This window comes from Corvus moneduloides, chromosome 5 (assembly GCF_009650955.1).
Source record: "Corvus moneduloides isolate bCorMon1 chromosome 5, bCorMon1.pri, whole genome shotgun sequence".
In the NCBI taxonomy this organism is placed as follows: Eukaryota; Metazoa; Chordata; class Aves; order Passeriformes; family Corvidae; genus Corvus; species Corvus moneduloides.
Window position 1 is genome coordinate 5,372,387 of NC_045480.1, and position 22,001 is coordinate 5,394,387.

General features: G+C 48.7%; 1 protein-coding gene across 9 annotated transcripts in view; it reads right to left on the reverse strand.

The window, feature by feature from the left end:
* The window catches only part of LOC116444334, a 26,873-nt gene continuing 4,872 nt past the window's right edge, over positions 1–22,001 (reverse strand). For 3 of the 9 annotated variants that reach the window (XM_032109641.1, XM_032109644.1, XM_032109643.1), the window contains 8 exons: positions 9,517–9,645; positions 8,768–8,814; positions 7,588–7,680; positions 4,311–4,482; positions 2,842–2,979; positions 1,629–1,758; positions 649–810; positions 1–202 (listed from right to left, as the gene is read on the reverse strand). In XM_032109641.1, coding sequence (XP_031965532.1) covers positions 669–810; positions 1,629–1,758; positions 2,842–2,979; positions 4,311–4,482; positions 7,588–7,680; positions 8,768–8,814; positions 9,517–9,526 — 732 coding nt within the window. In that variant the 5' untranslated portion in view covers positions 9,527–9,645 and the 3' untranslated portion in view covers positions 1–202; positions 649–668. The other 6 variants (XM_032109646.1, XM_032109645.1, XM_032109642.1 and 3 more) reach the window with 5 other exon arrangements.

Sequence of the window (22,001 nt, forward strand, 5' to 3'; positions counted from 1 at the left end):
TAAAAGATGAGGCTCTTGGGAGATTTTAATCATAATCTGCACTTAATCTACACTCTGCCAAACATTTCACATCTGACAGACACGGTGGTGGGTTTGGAAGAGACGAGGTATCCCAGGCTTTCAGGGTCTCTGATGAGCAGTATCACACAGGCAGCTGGAGGGCCAAAGAGCTGTAATCACAGAACAACATAGGTAACACATCCTAAAAGAAACCAGAAAAACATGGAATAATGTAGGTGTCTGGCCCAACAAGGCCAGCCTAGATGAGGCCACTCAGACCCAGCACTGTCACCCACTGAACACCTCCATGCCATTCCCCCACCTCTCCAGTCTCCAGATGGTGTCTGACCACCCTCACGGTGAAAAATACTCTCCTAATTAGATCTGGTTGGAAAATCTCTTTCTAGGAGCCCAGAAATCATAGAATCATAGAATGGTTTGGGTTGGAAGGGACCTTTGAAGGTCATCTAGTCCAACCCTCCTGCACTGAGCTGGGACTGATGCTGCTACTCAGAAGAACATTCCAGCAGCCTAACTACTCTCATGGTAGTTTGTACCAGCTCCCACGACTGTTCACAATTTTTTCCCACTGCCTCAGTCCCTGAAATCCCAGCTCTCAGGGCCAAAATGGATTATCCTGGTGCTTACCACGGCCCCCTTTGTGCCACTCAGTGAATGGACTCTTTCCATCGCGGTGTCCATCGCGCATCCTTCCCAAAGGGCAGCCATTGAGCAGAGATGGGAGATGACCAGTCCAGCCTCTTCAGGAAGATGCTGTAGCTGTCTGCATACTCAGAAACCCAGCGGCTGCTGCAGAGAACATGGGGAAGGGGGTAAGGAGAGGACCTCCATCCTGTGGTTCGTGCCCCAGGACAAGGGACCTGCCTCCCCTTCTGCAGTGTTTGACCACCCAGCCAGGAATCTGTGTAGAGCAAACCAAGCACATTCAGATGGGATGGGGGACAGGGGGAACAGCCTGTCTCCATCAGGAACGGGGCAGATGCTGCCACACACACGGTTGTCATCGGGATCAATCTCCCGCGTGGACCAACCATTACATAGGCTCAGTCTCCAGCCCACATACAACTCCAGGATCACAGATTAAAATCTGCAATGCAGAGCTGAAATATCTGTGTGCTAGGGGAAGGTGGGGGGCATGAGGCAGCAGGGAGGAATTGTCTTTCCAGTGAGAAATGAGAGCTCAGGAGCAGTTTATGCCTGTTTGGTTCATAGTGTGCAGATGAGTCACGTTGCAAACAGCTCCTGCCCTGGTTGATTTGAGAGAGCCCTTTCCCAGGGGAAGCCTGGGCATGGAAACGATGAGACATGCCTCTTGCCCTAGCCCCACAGGGATCTTCTTTCCACAGGGATTAGGCTGTCCCAGAAATTGTCTCCCCACTCCAATCAACCCCGCTGCAAAACTTTTCAAGAAAAGGCTGATTGGGCTTTGAGAGTGGATTTGTCCCCAAGGGAATTTCTTTGGGGTCATTGCATAGCACGGACAGGGAGATTTATGCTTGAGAAACACCTTCCAACTCCAAGCAGCTCCAAAACCTCCCTGCCCTACTCTTACCCTGTCCCCCACTCCCAGCAGCCACCCTCTCCTCCCCATCCCACCTCTCCCTTACTAATTGAAGCGGCTCTCTTCAGGGAAAACGGGAGAAGGCCTTATCTCCTCTGTATAGAATCCACCATGGACTCCCATCTGGTGTTGGTAATCTTGATTGTAGATACTTTTCCATTCAAGGTTAGAGCAGTCTAGTGAAAGAGAATCCAAATAATTAAAAGATTTTTTTTGGTCTCTGTCTCCTGTATTGCACAGCCTGAGTGTTCCCCCTTCCCCTGAGCTCCACTGGCAGTTTGTGCTTCCAGTGCTCCTGTTGGAGCTCCCATGATGAAGGGATTAGCCAAAGGAAAACACAGGAATTTCTTCCCTGGTGTAGATAAAGTCATTTAGATGAGATTATTCAGCCCTTATTTCCCATAGCCCGTGTGAGGAAAGCCACACAAGGCAGACCTGGAAATGATATCTTGTGATCTTCCTGTCTGGATATTGGCTTGTCACCTGGTATATATTTTCCCCTACTGTCTAGATTTTCTTTCCTTCGTGCCATTAATCAGGGACTAAACCAGGGAAGAGATCCATGGTTCACTTAACCCCTAACTGAACACCATCACATCTGCTGTGATATCTTCCCCAAAATCCCTGTGGGACCTGGTTTGAAAAGGTACCATCTCCCATCTGACTCTCCAGAGATGTCTCATCTGTGTGTTAACAGCTTGGTGTGTGTCCTCCTGTCTGCTCTGATCGAGCAGATCTGCCTGGGTATGAACATGCAGGGAGGACACACAGAGAAGAGCCACCCATTGTAGACGTTTCACCTTCTCTGGGTATTTTTAAAATGACACATTCCTATAATGAGTCATTGGTAGAGTATTTTTGTTGTGTTCACTGTGGCTGAGGTTACAGGTGTCTCACAGGTGCATGACCATGTCAGGCTGTTAATGCAGCCCAGCAGCAGCTCCTGTGCTATGACATTATTTCCAGGGAGACCACATCGAGCAGCATTGTGCTCCATGGGGTGGCCTGTCTGGAAATTGGGGTGAAAGAAACACCATTCACAACACTCCAAACTCTTCTAGAAGATAACTCTTTTTCTCTGCCCTGCTTCTCCCCACTGATGGGTAGATGGTTTCAGGGGATCCATGAACCCTTCCTGTGTCACTCACTTTCCCTTCACCCTCCTCAGCCTCTTCTGGAATTAAGTTAAAAACCCAAAGCCAGGCTGAAGGCCACCAGTCATTCTCATGGGGCAGCTGCCACAGCCCCCATCCACTGACCTTTCATTAAAATAGATGAGCCAAGGTTATGGTATTTGTATTTATCAGCATTGTACAGCCTTTCCTGGTACAAATCCCGGGTGAATTGCTGGTAGGTGACCACGTTCGAGGATGGCAGTTCCCTCTGCACCAATGCCCCTGAGACAGGGGAGAAGAAGAAGGTGCATTAGTCAGGAATCACCATCAATTACTCATGCAAATCCTCACTCTATCCTTCGGATAGGGTAAATTGAAGTCTCAACTGGCATAAATCAGGGGAGACCCAGTCACTCCAGCAGAGCTTTGCTGAAGTGCACTAATTTTGCATTGAGCTGGCTCGTGGCACAAGTAGGAGAAGGATTTATGTTGGTGCAAAGCAAGTGGAAGGAGCTGTGCTGTCTCCACATTGCCCTGGAGTGCTAAAAGGAGCTGAGACACTCTGCAGCAGGTCTGTGTGTGAAAGGGAGAAAAACTGCACTGCTGGCTTACACAGGGGCAGAGCAGGAAGGGAAAAGCCCACAGGAGTTTTGTCATTAGCACAAGACAGCTTCAGATGGGCTTGGCAAGGAGATGTTTGCAGCCCTCAGATGTCAAGTGCAGTCCATATGGAGACATGTCCATCTGAGCTGCTTGTCCAGACTCTCCTTCTATTTAGTGGAGAGAGAAAACCTGCCAGGGCTTACTTCACCTCATTGTCAGGGTGGCATTGAAGCTACAGGAGATGGCTGTGTCTTTGCTTCCCTCTGATCATGGAAGAATCCAGACACAGGCATCCCACACTGGGAGAATCAGCTCAGGGAACAGAGAGGACATCCTGGTCCCTGTTGGCTTCTGGAGCACTGCTGAGCAATGGCACCCTCTTCACTCTCAAGCAGGAGCTCAGGGGAAAATCCCTACTGCTCTGGGATGGTTGAGCATGGCAGAGTGATGTTTGCTGACCACTCCTTTTGCTTTTCTGACTTCCATCAGCATTTTAATCCGTGCAAGCAAGCTGTTAAATGGTGTGGCTGAGAGCTGGCTACCACCCCCTTTGCTGCATTTGCTGTCAGACAGGTACCCATAGCAGAAGGCATTCAAAAACCACCCAAACCCCTCACATCCAGCCAGAATCCTTTTCCCTCCCTGCACTTCTGCAAAGCGGGGTTGACAGCATCTCCCTGTATCCCAACAGAGCTGTGAAGATAAAACCCTTAGAGACCCTTGCTAGCAGTGGCTCTTCATGCACTGAGATGTTTCTAAAACCCCAGCTCCCTACACCCGTGCTTTGAGCTGGCCTAGGAGCTGCATATTCCTGGTGACAGGTGCTGTGCCCATGTGTGCATCCTTGCCAGGCTCAGCCCAGCACCGAAGCATCATCAGGATGCTGCCGTGTGCATCCAGCCAGCATGGACCAGGGGCTGGGGGCTGGCAAAGGCCCAGGCAGACAGCCCCTCAGGCAGCTGGACATGGCCAGTCAGCTGTTCACCAGCTGTGCCAGCATCAGGGGTTACCCTCTGTTCCATCTGTCGGAGCAGGAGCTGGAAGGGGTGGGCAGCAAGACAGGTCGTGCATCGGGTCAGCAAGAATCTCCAGTTTCCCTGCCCGTCTTGTTGTCAGGTCAGAGGGCTGGCACTCTGGTAGGTAGCACTTGGGCACGTCTGGAACAGGAAGGAATGAAGGTGTCTGCAGAAAAAAGTCCCGTGTGAGTGGAGAGGCAGCAACTGGGGAGGGCAGCTGCTAAAGCAGCGTCGAGCAGCTGCCCGCAGCAAAGCCTGGGCCTATGGCGGGGTCAGCATCTCTGGGGGCACAGTGGCCACAGAGCAGCTCTGTGGCTCTCATTGAAGTACAGGAACCATCACAGCTTCCTCTGTCAGCCCATCTTACAGCTTGGGCCCTGCGTGGGCAGTGGGAGGGAGGGAGGGAGCCTGGGCAAAAGCTGCGGTTTGGTGGTGGGAGAGGGAATGGCTCTAGGGTTCATGTCAAGGAAAGGCTGAAGAGGCTGCTGCTGTGGCTGATCTGGGGGGGCTCCAGCCTCTCCAGCTGCACACTGCAGCTCCAGATGGTTTTTAGGGGCTCAGAAAGGGATTCTCCTGCTGTGAGCTCCACCAGGCTGCTGGGACCAGCAAGGACCATCCTCACAGGGTTTGTCTATTGTTGTTTTGGGTCTCTGTGGGTTTCTGTTTGTCCCTCAAACTCCAGGGTCCTCAGAGCAATCCCCCAGTGTTTCTCCTTTTCAAGACTGACAGTAGGGCAGGTGGAGGCTGCAGAGCTACAGGAACTAGCTGTATCTGGGGGCTTCCCCCACTGAGGATGGCCAGAGCTCCTCCTGAGGCATCTCCAGAGGGACAGGAGCCTCTAGGAGACCACAGATGGGATGGCTCATCAGCCAGTGCTTTCTTCTTAACACAAGGAGTTCCCCACCTTCCCCTTGGGAGTAGGTTACTGCCCAAAATGTCACAGATAAAAACATCACAGTTGTTTTATCCTCATAAAAAAGTACAAATCCTATCAGGGCCAAGAGGGAAACCTGGGCCTCCCACATACCTCATCATCACACTACCCAGTGGGACAGCTTTCTTTGGCAGGCCTTGGGAATTAATAAGGAGCCAAAGGGAGCTGCAACCCAAGAGAATCAGACATAGCTTCTTTCCTTCCCATCTCCCAAACTACACCAGCACCTCCACAGGAAGCGTACAGCCTTCCAAAAATAAAATTTTAAAGTTTAAATGAAATAAATAAAGGAAAAGGAGAAAAGAAAAAGAAACTGATATGCACGGCTCGGAAACCACGCTCCAGCAGGCAGGGGTTAAACCTTGCCACCGCAGCCGGGATCCTGGAAGCGGAGCAGCCACCTAAGGCTGGGGCTGCCCGGGAAGCGCTGGCCAGCCCGGAGAGCAGCGGGAGCCCCGAGCAGGAGCGCTAATGAAGGCGGCTGGCACCGGGAGAGGAGAAGGGAGAGGAGAGGAGAAGGGAGAGGAGAGGAGAAGGGAGAGGAGAGGAGAGGAGAAGGGAGAGGAGAGGAGAAGGGAGAGGAGAGGAGAAGGGAGAGGAGAGGAGAAGGGAGAGGAGAGGAGAAGGGAGAGGAGAGGAGAAGGGAGAGGAGAGGAGAAGGGAGAGGAGAGGAGAAGGGAGAGGAGAGGAGAAGGGAGAGGAGAGGAGAAGGGAGAGGAGAGGAGAAGGGAGAGGAGAGGAGAAGGGAGAGGAGAGGAGAGGAGAGGAGAGGAGAGGAGAGGAGAGGAGAGGAGAGGAGAGGAGAGGAGAGGAGAGGAGAGGAGAGGAGAGGAGAGGAGAGGAGAGGAGAGGAGAGGAGAGGAGAGGAGAGGAGAGGAGAGGAGAGGAGAAGGGAGAGGAGAGGAGAAGGGAGAGGAGAGGAGAAGGGAGAGGAGAGGAGAAGGGAGAGGAGAGGAGAAGGGAGAGGAGAGGAGAAGGGAGAGGAGAGGAGAAGGGAGAGGAGAGGAGAAGGGAGAGGAGAGGAGAAGGGAGAGGAGAGGAGAAGGGAGAGGAGAGGAGAAGGGAGAGGAGAGGAGAAGGGAGAGGAGAGGAGAAGGGAGAGGAGAGGAGAAGGGAGAGGAGAGGAGAAGGGAGAGGAGAGGAGAAGGGAGAGGAGAGGAGAAGGGAGAGGAGAGGAGAAGGGAGAGGAGAGGAGAAGGGAGAGGAGAGGAGAAGGGAGAGGAGAGGAGAAGGGAGAGGAGAGGAGAAGGGAGAGGAGAGGAGAAGGGAGAGGAGAGGAGAAGGGAGAGGAGAGGAGAAGGGAGAGGAGAGGAGAAGGGAGAGGAGAGGAGAAGGGAGAGGAGAGGAGAAGGGAGAGGAGAGGAGAAGGGAGAGGAGAGGAGAAGGGAGAGGAGAGGAGAAGGGAGAGGAGAGGAGAAGGGAGAGGAGAGGAGAAGGGAGAGGAGAGGAGAAGGGAGGAGAAGGGAGAGGAGAAGGGAGAGGAGAGGAGAAGGGAGAGGAGAAGGGAGAGGAGAAGGGAGAGGAGAAGTCACAGGACAGCACAGGACAGGGCTCCCCAGGCTGCTGCCCCGCGGGGATGGCAGCGGTGTCCCCACACAGCCCCTCTGCCCCGCGGGCACCTTCACACAATGATTTCTCTGTTGTTGCCTCCTCCCTTTTCCTCCCCAGCCTCAACTTTTTTTCCCTCTCTCGTGAGTGTATGAGCCCAAAGCACTCCAGCAGCCGAACATGCCCCCCACCACTTCTCCGCAGTGGCCCAGTGCAAGCCGCAGCTGTCCCCACCGGGCTGCCACAAACAATTAAGCCAGGGCAGGCGGAGCGAGGCAAATCAGATTAAATAGCTCAGGGGGTCGCTCGCACTGCGAGGAGATTAGAAAAAAAACAACCCCAGTTCCCCACAGAAGTCTTCTCAGGCCCGTGTCAGGGCAAGGAGCCATCTCCATCCCAAACGCAATCCCCCTCCTCAAGGCGGTACCGGGATGGGTCTGATCCTGACGCACCCACCAGCCCCACGGGGAGCAAGCGGAGTCCAAGGTTCGGCACCGGTTCAGCAAGCAGTCGTTAGTGCCCTGACTTAATGAGTGTAATTAGCATCACTCCCCACCAACAGCTTTACCGGAGGGTGCAAGGGGGATTTCCCGCACAAGGGATGGGGGCACAAGCCGAGGGCACTTGGGCGTGATGGGACCTGCTGGTGGGTCACAGCCGTGGGGACCACGGCAGTGCAGACAGCACCCACTCCTGCTGCCCGCTTGGCACCATCCCAGTCCCCAGCTGTCCTGAGAGGGGAGCTGGCAGCCTGGGCCGGGGATCCAAGGCAGGAAAAGGGCGCGGTACCGGTACGTGTGCCTGGGTGGGTGAGTGGTAGTCGTCCTGCCAGCAGAAGTCCTTCCGGTAAATGCTCTTGTACTTGTCCAGTGCGGGTGGCAGCTGGAAGAGAGAGAAGGCAGACACAAGGAAACACTGAGATTCAGGGGAAGCCTTCAAAAGTGGCGATACAAACCCAAAATGCTCCCTCATAGCTCAGGAGAGGATGAGCTGCTCTTCTGGGCCACCTGGGGCCAGTCCAGTGGGGTGACCCCTTGCTCAGTTAAGCCCCGGGCAGGATGGCAGGGAAGGTCCTGCACTCTTTTGGCAATGGTTTCTGGGGCTCTTCTTGTCCCAGGATTTCCCCATGCAACAAAGACCTTCCTCCTGCCTTCCTCAAACCTCCTCTGACTGCCCAAATGGCCCCAGGCAGAGGACTAATACAGAGCTGCCGAAATACTTTGATCAGCTGCTGAGGTCCAGTGTCACTCAGGTTAAATCAGCACATGCTCCCATCTCCTATTTCAGTAACATTTGCTATGTGCTTATCACGTATTTAAAGAGCTGGCTAATGTCAATACTCATTCTGCAAAGCCGTTGGAGAAACCATGGAAGAAAACTCTGCCAGGGGATATAAAGCCTATGACACCTGCCCTAACTCCAGAAATCCTTGCGGTGCAAATTTTTGGAGACAGGGAGAGGATTTTAGGGAGAGAGCACTATCTGTGTGTCTTCTCCCTCAGCATGCACCATGAGCACTGCTGGAGCCAGGAAAGCTGCTGAGACAAGCCTTCAGGCTGGCTCCAGAGCTGTTTCTATGCTGAAGCATTAAACGTGATAACTCATCAATGCATGGCAAGGGCTGGGGGAGATGAGCTCTGATTGCAGGTGTTACTGTGATCTCCACTGCTGCACAAACACATCCACCACCCAGGCGTGGCTTGGCCAGCCCAGGCAGGGGCTGCACTGCCACGTCCCTGTGATTAGGGACACTGCAGCAGCACCTGAGGGAGGGCTTCGTGTGCCTCGCCAACAGTCACCCACCTTGGGCAAGAATATATTTTATATTCTCTGTCCTTTTTTTCTAACATTTCACTCTTTTCCCCCTCTGGGCTTCCCAAACCAGTGTTTGCCTATTATCTTCCCAGCAGACCCAACCAAACCCAATACTGAAACACCAGTGAGGATGAGAGTCCTGTGTGTACTTCACCTTCCAGGCCTTTGCATCCCTCATCATCTCCATGGTGAACCAGGAACCTGCACCAGAAAATTAACTCAGTTAAAAACCACCAGACCAGATCTTCTCCTCCATCCCACCTCCAGGGATAAGGGAACTGGAGATCTGAAGCTGGCTACTGGTGGGAGGAAGGGGATTCAGTTGGGGCTGAAATACTCAAATTGGCAGAGTATGACTGATTTCATCCAACTTCAGCAAAGCAAAATATACCCAAGCAGGACGTACGGAGATGGACACTTCAGGGGATGCAGTCTGTTGGAACCCAGAAGGGATGAGATGGAGGCATCCCAGCACCACCAACCCCAAAGCCACCCAGAGGGTGAGCAGGTGTGACCCCTCCTGGGGCAGGGAACATCAGTGATGGGATCCAACAATGCTTGTGAGGTCATGGTGTCTCCAGGGTCAAAGGAAAACTCCATTGTGACACCACTGAACTTCAGAACCCTGGAGGCCTTGGTGCAGGAAGGGGAGCCCAAAGGGGTTGGGGTTTTTTCTTGGAGGGGAAGGCACCCAACAATCATGCTGGGGGGCTGTTGCCCACTTCTACAGCTGCAGCCAGCCATGCTGGGGACACCTGGTCAGGAGAGGGACAAAGCCTGCCCTTTGCGAGCCCTTGAAGCCCAGCCCAGCTCCTGCTAAAGAGGTGAGCAAAAGATGGGGAAACTGAGGAGAAAAGGACATACTTTGTGGGTGTGCTGAGCAGAAGGAAACAGCATCCTTACCTCCCTGCATGGAAAGATGGGGAACATTTCAGAATTAAGGCAGGCAGGGATCTCCTCTTGGACTCAGAGGGTGGCTGAGCACACCTGAACTGTCCCCTTCAGATGCCGCCATTCTCTTCCTCTGATGAGCTGCAACATGAGGCAGCAGGGGATGCTCAGATGGAGTCCTCTGTCCCATGAATAGAGAGCAGCACCACACCAGGTCCACAGAGCAGTATTTAGTCTTTAAAAAACATCAAGCCTTGACCAGGTTTGGATGCATTTCACCAAAAAGACTAATCTTGCCTAATTTTGGATGCACACAAGGAGGATATCTCCCTCTGAGCTGATCCATCCTGACTTCCTGGCTCATTCAGCCCAGTTCATGTAACCAATCCAGGTATGTAGCTGGGGCTGAAATAAACCCAGAAAGCCCAGGTTTGGTGAGCTGAATCCAAGAGCCCAATTAGCTGCATGTGAGCCTAGTGCAGCCATTGGTTCAGAAATGAGGTTGTCTGCCACTACAGTGATGCAAATAGTGGTAAATGCTGCTTATGAGCCAGGAAGATGAGATCTCAGCTCCAGGAGGAGAGCCAGTCACAGACCTGTGTTCGCAGGCACCGTCGGAATGAGCTGAATTCCAAGTTATTTCTCTCTGCACGCTGTTAGGCACCAGTGTGCAACTGGAGCCCAAGGAAGCTCTGGCAAGGGTTGTGATCTGCTTACAGCTCTGCACTGGTGTCAGGAAAGAGGAGAAGCCCTTCATCCTCACTGCATCTGATGCAAATTAATATTAGAATAAATAATGCAACAAGGAAAGAAACTATTTCCAGAAATGTGAAACTCTCATGTTCTCCTGTGCTTATATTAAAGGGATTACACTCCATTTCCTTCTTAATACAGCTAATGCTCTATGGGAAGCCCTCAGGCCAGGGATTAAAGCACTTATTCAATTAATTAGGAACAAACCTCTGCCTTAAAGTCAAACACACAAATATCAGTAAGCCCTTGAGAGTGTCTTCCTTCCCGGGCAGAGAAAATGGATCCTATTTCTGGTGTAAATGAAACCAAGCCTGCACTCTAGGATTACCACGAATAATATAAATTCAGAAGAATCACTTTTAAAATATCACAATTCTGTAACACAGCAGAGTGAAAGAAAGATAGTCCCATCATCTTGAACTCAGCACTGGAACTCCCATCATGGGGAGCCAGATCAGGTCCTACAAGGATAATATAAATGAGCTACAATTTTAGGATGTAACACTGGCAACCAGCTCCAAGCTGCAGGCACAGCAGTGTTTGGGAATATTTGAAGTTAGGGGTGAAATCCTGGCCCTGGTAAACATAAAAAAATAAAATGCTTATTCAGTAGGATCCGAATTTCACCTAAGGTGTCTGATTCATTACTGAGATAGGAGACAATTTCCAAAACCTGGCTCCAAATCCTAATCTTTCTTGATGATAGCTTGATCCTTCCGTCTTCTCGCAGGCACAGCTCACATGAAATTAAAAGGCATTTTGCCAGAATAGTTTATGCAGGAACAGCCCACTGTTGCTGTTCAGTTTCCCATTCCTTCTTCCCAAATACCAACGGATGGGGCTGATAGTTGCCAGCACAATCTCAATTAGAAGTGGGTAGGAACCAAACTCCCAGCTCTCTCCTTCCTCTGCCTCCAAGAGAACTTATTTGCCTCCTCATTGCTAATGCAGAACTGGAGAAAGCTGTTCCCTGCATTGCTGCTCTCTGTGTAGCTGTCTGCACACCCCTGAGACAGAAGACAGTGCTGAAGACAGAATAAACACCTGCAGGAGGAAATTGCTCTTAAATAATTGGTTTATTTTCACAATACTCCAGGGAGATGATGGCTCAGTTTCCCAGACTCAGGAGCTTAAACCAGTCACGTGAATGGCAGCACCCCTGTTTCTCAAGGCAATGACAACTCCAAACATCCAGGGAGGTTTCCCGAGGGTGCTGGTGCTTTTGGCCTCTCCACATCATGGTACACACATGCACAGAAGCAAAGTACAAGTCAGCCAGGACCAGAAAGTCGAAGGCAGACAATTATGTGTTTTAGTAGCACCTTGGGAGAATTTGCCAGTGGGCCTAAATGTGTGATAGCTGAGCTCAGGTCCTTCAAAATCAGATAGGAAGAGTTTGAGTCAATGATCTTAATTATAGTGTAAAACAATGAGATTTATGTACCTGAGCTGTGCAGGTCCTTCCTGGAATCTTGCTGGTCATTCCCCCTGTGCACGGAGGGGTGAATTTCCCTCTGGAAAGTCAATCTCATAGCCTCAGTAAGACTGCAGTTGCATAGAGGACATGATGCAGAGATAAATTTCACCTCAGTTTGGCCCTAATTTACCATTTTTGCTGTCTTTTTCCACCTGTGAAATGCAAGAGTTCTCTCTAAGCCTGTACTGCCCTTGTGCAAGGCGCTGCTCTGGGCACTGGCAGGGTTTGGGGGAACCAGCTCAGCTATTAACAATTCCAGGCACAAAAACACGGCCAAAGAAGACATACCTCCCTGTCATCCCAGCCCCTGACAAGTGCTCCTTGGGCCAGGAATAAGATTCATTGCCCCCATGAGGATGTTGAAAGAGGGAAGTGAGGGGTAAGCAGGACCCCCAGCACGAGGAAGAGGCAGGGTGTAATCTGGGGATCTCCATTCAGGTTATCACCACAAGGAGACAAAGTGCAAAGAGGGGACTCTTCTTCAAGGGACGGGTGTTGACAGCCCATTCTGTCAGCAGGAGGTCAGCACCCATTTGGGTCTAAAAGCATGAACTTTCATGGCACTGCAGCAGTCCAGCATGGGCACATTTCCCATGGAGTTGTTTCATCCTTCTCTCCTGTTTTCTTGGCAGATGGGTGGGGGCATTTGTGGTGTCTTGTGAGCAGAAACAAGCAGCATCCTTCAGCCTAAATCCTGTCCTGCTGCTCTCTTCCATCCACCTAAAGCACTTACAGGACTGAGCCCTCAAAGCCAAACCCCTTGTTACACAGACACTCCTCTGTGCAGAGGACAAGGGCAGCTGGTGAACTCAGTGGTGGTGTTCCAAATCTTTGGGCAGTTCCACTGTAACCTGCTAAAACAATCAACTGTTTGTCCCTGATTATCCCCCAAAAATCATCCATCAGCAGAGGATGGCTGAAATCTCATCACTGCCTACGTGATGTGTCCTGTGGTATAAATCATGGCATATTTATGCACCTGTGTAAGGCAAATACATAGAGGTTTTGTTGGAGAGCCTAAATCTGCTCCCTAATGCCGTTGTTTAAACAGCCCTTTAACCACATCACTTTTCTCCTCGTTAGGTTAAGTTGCTGGAGGTGAAAAAGTCCTTCCAAAATGGTTTTCACTCACTCACTCAGTCCAAAGTAAACATGCCTCTGGGACCATTATGTGTATCAGGTATCCAAGGCTTTGTTAAGAGCTTGCCTGTTAGGTAAATTCTGCTCCTCTTTCTCCTTGGAAGAAACAGGTTAAAATTAGAGACAGGCTCACAGGAGTAAAGCAGAGCAGCTTTACAGAGAAATCGGGAAAACAGACAAAATTCAGAGCAGCTCACACAAGTGACCCAAGTCTCAGAGAGTCTCTTGATCTAAAGTAGCTCTGGCTACAATATGACATTGGCTTGATTTATGCCTGTCACTTGTGATCACATTCATGGCAGATCTCTTGGTCTGTGCTGGACATTTTCACCAGCAGTCAGCAAAGACACCCTAAAGAGCTGAGAGCCCAGAACAACAAGCACAGCCTTTGCTAACAATACATAAAGAGGAAATGTGCATTCTTAGCACATCATGAAAACTCTCCAGCTGTATGCCCACAGGCCTGGAGGAGCACCTGGGCTTTCCTTGAGCATCACCTCACATTACAACCACATCTGCTTCTTAAAGGCAAGTCTGGCAGGACAACCACCACTCCGAATCAGCTCATCCAGACCTCATCCACACCTGACCACAGTGAAGAGGAGCTTTTCCATTGATTGCTCCGAGGTTTGGGCTGGCTATGCCAGTGAGAGATTCCCTCACTGCAGTCATTAGAGCTGTTCAGCTCATCTAAACTTGTCGGGGAGAATAAAGCAACCACCTGCTTCCAGTGACAGGAAAAGTAAAGTGAGATCAAACACAAGCAGGAGGAGAGAATTTAAGCAATGCAAGAGGTGGCTGCATGTCATTTCAGAAGTCACCTTTTGTCTTTGATCTGTGCTTAGGAAGTGGGCACCTCCTGGATCAGATGGCCATTGGAGAAGTGTGCCACCGAAGCCATCCCACCTTGAAGTCTCAAGTGTTTGCTTTCCCCAGGGATCCTCCTTCTACTTCTGCTGCTGTGTAAATCATCTGCCCTAAGATTTCCTTTAGAAAAGCCAAATAATCCAGATTAGGGAGCAGGGACCAGGACTCGTGTCCTCCCCTAACACCAGGATTGTTCACTGCACTGTATTGTACATGCACAGGTAGATCTCCTAGAGATCAGGGACTTATTATAAAAGCTGCTATGCAAACAAAAAAGCCCTGGCCCTGAAAAGCTTACAGTCTAAACACAAGACTCATCAAGACTTTGACTGGAAGTATTTTAAAGACAAAGCTCTTTGAGACAAAGCAAGCTACAGATCACACAGAAAATCTGTGTCAAAACCATGGATAAATCCCACTTTGCTGAATCCTCACTTCTCCTCTTAACAGCTCCTTGGAGCACTGCCTGGGTTTTGCTAACAAAGCATTCATTTTAGCAGCACACTTTGGGGGAATAAAACACTGTGCCATTTTCATGTGGCAAGAACATGCAGCAGCTTTCTAGAGGCCGAGATTCACAGCAGCCATGCATGCAGATATTGACCAACCCTGGGCATGCAGCAAAATAAACCCTCTGCATTTAGTTTGTTGATGCCTTCAGTGAGTGTTAACAAGTGGAAAAATCAGGGGGAAGAGAGAGCCTGGTCTCAGGTTACCCCATAAATTGGTTAAGGCTGCAGAGGGGATTACAGTGCCAGAGCCATCCTAAGCATGGAGATGTCATTACGGCAAAATCAAAGGTAACCATGGGGCTTGGCAGGTAACTGTCAACAGCCACGGGAAAGAGCCGGCCTGGGAAGGAGCTCCACGTCAGGATGAAATTCAGTCACCTTTATTTTCATTTCAGGTGAGGGGTCAAGCAGAAAAGCTATCCCCAGCGGCCTTTATTTACAGTTTTCAAGGGAGCGGCTGATGAAGCATTTAGAGGAAGAAGGATGAACCTGCTCGCCCCTCACTCAGGGAGACCAGCCTGATGACAGACAGAGGATGTTGTAATGGCACAGGAGCTGGGAAGGAGCCTTTTATGAATGAAATGGCTGTGGTGCTAATGAAGTCCCTCACAAAACTCCCAGTGACTTGAACAGGGCCAGGACTTCACTGTAATATTTGCAGGGAGCCCAAGGAAATTATCTTCCCACCAGGACACTTTCTGCAGCACAGGAACTCACTCCCACCAGTGGTAACAACACACAGCCCTGTAAGCAGATTTCAAGGCATTTCTTCAACTTTTTTCTTTTACTTTTCTTCTCTCCATCCTCCCTAGGCAACCAACCTGAATTTCTAGCAAGCCACTATATGATCATTTTTTCCTTCTAGACACGTTGAAAATTTGCTATAAAAACCTTGCAAGGTTTTTGTATTTCTCTGGGTCTCTTGCTGATGAATGAATACAGAAGCTATAAATGGTTTTGTGTTGTCAAGTCAGAGTAGCTACATCCATGTATGAAAAAATACCATGGACTGTTCTGTGTTCTGAGCTCACATCCACACGGCCCAGCCAGCACTCCCAGTGACAGACTGGTTCCATGGAAACTGCCCACTGGAGAAGTTTATAGCCTCTGAGCCATGCCTAGGGATGGAAGAGTACTGTAAATCCCAAAACATGCCTGGTACATGCTAATAACTGGACAGCATGGACAGTTGCAGGTCACTGGCTGGGCCCATGGCATGGTGCTGCTCAATGCAGCAGTGGAAATAGAACCACTGTGTATGTTCTGGGCATCCAGTGTTCTCCTGGGTTGCTATCAGGTGAATGGAAGATGACTTGCAGGGGAGTTTTAAGTCCTCACAGCTTCCAGCTGACCAGCACGGGGAGGAGTGTGTGATGGCATCCCACAGGAACCCCACAAGGCTCAGTTCCAGCTCCTCCACGGACTGTGGGATGCAGCCAGGCCTCCTGCCATTCCCAGAAATCCCCACCCAGACAATGAAACAGACAACAAAGGGCAAAATTCCTCCTTTTCCACTCAGGCACTGGAAACCTTCCTTCACCCTCCCTCCTCTTTAAAGACCTAAACCCAACCAGCAGCCAGTTTTGCAAGGGTTAACCAGCATGAAATGAATGTGGAGAGACAGTCCGGGACCGTAATCACTTATTATTTTCAGGTAATATGCTTTATCTCCGACTAATCTCCTCATCTGGAGAAACACTCACTGCAGACAAGAGTCACTGAGGTTATCTCTGATGATGGGGCTCCACGGGCTGCTGGCTGCGAGGGACCGAGGAGAGGCCAAGGAGAGGACTTCAATTATGGCCTGAACTATGCTCTGGTAGCTGAAAGGCCATTGTTTAATCTACTAGAAATCATCTATTTTAGCAGATAAAGGGATTACTTGGGTTTTCTTTTCCCCAAGAACAGCATGTTATTCCAACTACTAATGGAACATTCGGTATTTAATTAAAGAAAAAGCACGGGGAGAAGCAACACAGGCATCAACATCACTTCTGGGGAAATTCAAATTGATTGTCACCCTTTGATGCTGCTCAATCACCTCCATCTCACTCACCCTTCCTACAACCCAGATTAAATCATCTGGTTCTCTCCATCCTGAACATTTTATTTTTTTTTTTTCTAAGGGACCCCATCCAAACCTTTGGGACTATGCAATGTGAATTCACCGCTCTGCAGGAATCTCCTGACTCATAAAGAGCCAGGTTACACTCTCCTTGTCAAGAGGAGAGTGTGGAAATTTGAGTTGGGTTTTGCCTCTTCCACACACTTGGTGCTGGTTGCTGTCTGTCAGGGCTCTGTCTGCCTGGCCCATTAGAGTGACCTGGTGACACAGGTCCCACGATTGGAAACTCAAAGTGGCTTCATTGCTCATGGATGAACTGGAACTGCTGCATGCAAAAATCTGCTCTTTGCCCCTTCTCCTTCCCAGTTCCCTTGTCTTTGCCATCTCCCATTTTCAGAGAGGTTTGCCCTTTATTTTTTGCCCCACAGACTAATGACCACTAAGGGCAGTTACAAGTCATTCTCAAGTGCCTCTGTGTGCTCAGCAAATACAGGTTCCTTTTTTTTATGTCCTCCACCCCTTTGATCCATGGACTGTGGACCCAAAGGGTCCGTGGGGGAGTATTAAGAAGTAGCTGCTTACAGAGGCAGGTGCAATGGAAGGGTCCACACCTCTATTGAGAAAATTGCACACCAACAACAAAAAAATCCAAACGAAAAGCAATAAACTCATTTCTGTTAACATCTGGATCTTAATCCTCTTCCCTTTACCAGAATAAAGAACAGGGTGTCTTGGAAGAGATTAGCCATCCAGGCAACAGTCAGACCTTCCTCACAGAAATGACTTTTTGCACATCCTCCTGCTGACTGTCTCAGTCCTGGCATGGTCCCACAATCAGTGACACTTCATTGCAAACCCCAGCTGTCTTTTTTTGTTTCGCCTTCCCGACCATTCTTTTCTTTGCACACAAAGCAAGGACAGGGACCAACTGAGTAGCCTGATTTTTGCTTCCATCCTTTCACTGTGTCTTTTCATGGCTGTTTCAGTTGATCTACGCCCACATGTGCCAGCTACGTCCTCCTTCAGATCTCTGTGAGGGATCTGCTGCTGACCTGTGTGGTAAAATGTCTCAGATAAACGGGGCTGTCCATCTTGTCCACCCGGCTGCTGCCTGTCTATGTAGTTCTCATCCTTTCTCCCTTTCCTCCTGGCCTTTGCCTGGCTCATGCCAATGTTTGATCTGCATCACTCATCATGGGACACAGCAACCTGACTCTGCACATCTGATGAGCCGGCACCACCACTGGAGATGAGATCATCTTCAGGTTTTTGATCTTCTGTCTTTGCCCCAAGTCTTTGGTGACTCTAACTCCATCCTCCACTTTCTACAGGCAGCTCCAGAAGTTACTGTGAATTATCAAGTCACCCTGTCTGCTACCAGTCATTGTGTTGAACCAGTTGTTCAGCTTGTTCTTGACCAGGACTGCTGACCTCACCTCTTCATAATGTTTTTCAGCAGCTTCTTAGACATATCATATAGCCCTAGGACACTCCACACACCTATTGCAACACACCGGGTCAAATGACTTTTTGAAGTTGTGCAACTGAAGAGCCGAAGTGCTTCTTGATATCTCTGAACTTGCCAGGGATCAGCCTCTTGCACTGGTTTTGCTGTACTCTCCCTCTTGCTTTGTGGAAATGAATCTACCTTCTCAATCCTCCAGCAAGGAACACAGTGAGGAATTTGCTTGGGTATCAGGAAACATACAAAATTTGGAAGGTCCCTTGTGGGAACTCCTCTAATAGGAACACTTTTCCTTGTTTAAGGGATCTTTTCTTTCCTGATAACATGCAGGTGCCTGGTTGGGCCAGTGACCCATGCCACAACCACATGGATCCATCCTCAGCCCCTCAGAATTCTCAGTCTCCTCACCTTTCACAGAATTATAGAATGGTTTGGGTTGGAAGGGACCTTAAAGATCATCCAATTTCAACCCCCCTGCCATGGGCAGGGACACCTTCCACTAGACCAGGTTGCTCAGAGCCCCATCCAACCTGGCCTTGAACACTTCCAGGGATGAGGCAGCCACAGCTTTCCTGGGCAGCCTGTGTCAGTGCCTTACAACCCTCACAGCAAGGAATTGCTTCCTAATATGCAATCTAAACCTGCCCTCTGTCACTTGAAAGCCCCTTGCCTTGTCATGACACACCCTTGTAAAAAGTCCCTCTCCAGCTCTCTTGTAGGCTCCCTTCAGGTACTGAAAGGCTGGAATAAGGTCACCTCAGAGCCTTCTTCTCTTCAGGATGAACAATTCCAATTCTCTCAGCATTCTTTGCACCTCTGCTAGCAAGATCTTCTTTCCAACCTGCTTCTGAAGCATTATAATTTCCCAAACACTGCAAATATTTAAATCTCTTTATGGGTCATCTTTAAAAAACTGTGGTAATATTTCCCCCATCTCTTCAGCCTGTCTTTCTCTGAAAGTCAAGAGCTTTCTTCAACATTAATGCTGTGGAGGACACACTAGTTCTTCTTCCATAATGTTGAATATAAAAATCCATCCTGACTTGAACTTTCACAGGAATGTTTTAACACTGCCTTGTTTTTAAACCAATTCTCCTTGACTACCCTTGATATTTTCACTTTTGCTCCACGTCTGCCTGCTCAGGATAAATCTTTTCACCAATGCATCCTGCTGAGCACTGGCCAGGTGGAGAATGTCTTCCAACACTCAGGCTCAGTGGCTGCCTGCTTTCTTTCTCACCAAGCAGTGTTAAATAAATGTTGTTGAGACAGGCGATGAGACTATGGCTGCAGAAGACCCCAGGGGAAACACAGGTCTTGTTCTTCCCCTCCTTGCTAATTTTGGTCTTCCTAAATGCCAATCAGAGCTTCTCAGCTCTGTTGACTGCTTAGTTTGCACTTGCACTTCTTTTTGCTTATGTAGAGTCTGTAGAGCCTCATGAAAGCCTGCAGGCACTCACCATATCTGTCCTGGTTGGCATTGCCTTTGCCAGTCTTTGACATGTGCCAGTCAGTCACAAACATCAGTCACTGGGCACATGAGTGGTTCACTCCCAAGGTCAGGCTTAGGCATGCCTTGACTGGGAGCAAGATCACCTGAAATTCTTCAAAGAAATCAAGGAAGTTCTTCCTTGGCATCTGTTGTAGGAGCCCACAGAGCTGTGAGCATCAGGGAACCTGTTCCACAGCCCTGAACAGAAAGGCTGATTTCTGTAAGGTGACAAATCTTGAGTTTACAGGGGTTTTCTTTTTATGAGTGTGATTCCTGCTGATGCTTCTCTTGCATTTTGCATTACTGCCTTAAAACAAGGTTTTCCCATATGACATTGCTCCCTTGTCTGTCTACCTGATTTTCAAAAGCACACAGTATTGTGCTGGTACATCTCTAACTGCCTCATAAACAGTGAGATTTTACCCAAAGTGATCTCAGATTCCTGTTTCTGCTGGCCAAAGCTTACATTAGCAGCAATCCTTTTGCTGGACCACTTCCCCTCACCAGACACTGACCGAGTTGGAGATACCAGATAGCATCTACGTGGCCAAGAAGAGTGAACAGATTTCAAAATGTTTCTTTACAGTAGCCTTAAAGTGTCACTGTGGTCAGCTATCTCTGTGTGACCAGCTGAATTGAGCCCCTTCCCTCTGTCCTGCTTCAGTTCTGGCCCCTGATTCCTGCTCTGACTTTGTCTTTATCCTCACGCTCCAGCTCTTGCATAGATATTTATAGACTACAAACAAGTCACCCATAATATGCCCTTCCTGTAAGTAATTAAAGAGAGTTCCTTGAGAAGCTTCAAGGCATAGCTACACATTGTGTGGTCGTATCTGCTCACAAACGTGGTCCCAGTTTTCGTTTAAATCCCATAGGGTATTTGTATTGTATTTAACTGGATAATAAACAACTTCATCCCTGTTATTTTACCCTGCTACTCATGATTTTATAGGTGCCATCACAATTTCATACAGCATCAATATGGAGTTATAATTTCTTATTCCTGTGCCTCATTCACCCCAAAAGCCACAACAAGGAATAGGTGATTATTCTGAAGAACCACAATAACCTTTTAAAAAATTATTCATTTTTGAGGGAGACTCCATCACCTCTTCAGTATCAGCTTTTTTTCCTAAATGTATCCTTTTGCTTTTCCATATCAAAGACACCCTGCCCACTTGCCCCCCATTTCCAGGTAGAGGTAGCTCTGTGTCAGTGAACTGTTCTCTTCCTTATTTAACACTCCATAGCCTCAGTTTTAGACTCCTTCACATTCAGTAGACAACGATTCTTTATTTTCCCCCTAAATTGATGACAGAAATGGAATAATGAACCAATTTCCACAAAACTTCCCTGAGATTCAAGGATTCATTTTTCACCGTGACATTCTGAGATCTTGGTTCAACCAGTTGGATCCAGTTAATTTGAACCATGGTGATTTCATACCAGTTTGTAAAGTCCGCCTCCAAGACGGAACTAATCACGTACTTTCAGAAATCAGTCACACAAGAGTTGTTCCAACAGCAAATTAATTTAACAAGGTCTATTTTCTATCTACACACACTCATTGACATTGGGTCATTGTCTTCCTTTAAGAAGGAAATTAATAATTAATTAAGACATTCACCTACCCATTTCTTCCTTTTACAGTGATAGGCTGCCAGTTATAGCATCACCCAAATCATTTGCCCCAATCCTTTTCAATAAGGAGCCAGTATCAGCTTTCTTAGTGCTCTGAAATCCTCCCAGTGTCCCAAAATGAAAAGCCAGTATTAATGGCCCACACGGTATGTTCCTGGCTCAGGGAGTTCAGAAACCCTTGGCTGTGAATTACTGGGACTGGCTCATCATAAAATATTTCATTTATGTGGTTGCTATTTAACATAATCCCTAGTTATTAATGGAGCCCAAAATGCTCTTTCACCAGCACCTGAAACTAACATACTATCTGATTTTTTCTGCCCCAGACAAACATGGAAAAGAAATACTAATTTAATACTCTTCTGTTTCCTTGTGGTGATAGTGATGGCAGCCACTGTCTTTATTTACTAATAGTTTTGATTATTTTTACCTTAGCTGACCATAAATTTATGTTTTTCTGTTCCTATTACTCGTTCCAGAGTGGAGGTAGCTTATTCAGATGAATTAGGACCAAAAGAGATTGGCCTTTACCTTGTCCTATAGGAGTGATCACTATAGAGTAACCAGCCCAGAGCACCAAGCTCTATTTCAAATATTCCATTACACATAAAAAACATTTTAAAAGCACGGAGATGCTTTACTTCAGCCCAGGCCAACTTCTTGCTTTAAGCAAGAAGCCCCTTGCTTGACACTCCTCCCAGAAAAGACACAAACCAATAGTACCAAGTCAGGCACACATCATTGCCAAGTGGACTTTTTTACTGCTGCAAAAATAAAACGAGGAAGGATTAAACTCATGGCACCAAAGTGAGGATTTTGAAATACTTTTTATGAATCTTAAGCCCAAGGAGAGGCTGGGGGAATGCAGGGGGATGAGAACTTCTGCAAACGTTTCCCCAAACCCCTGGAGCATGTGCCTAATCCAGCCACAAACAAGTGACTTCCTTCTGTCTCCCACCAGGTTCCTTTCCCCCCCAAAACACAAAAGTCAGGCTTCTTTCCCAGTTTTGGTAAAATCACTTCTGATACACAGAGTTACTAAAGCCTGGCCACATCCCTCAGTCCCTCAAAACTCTGAAATTCCC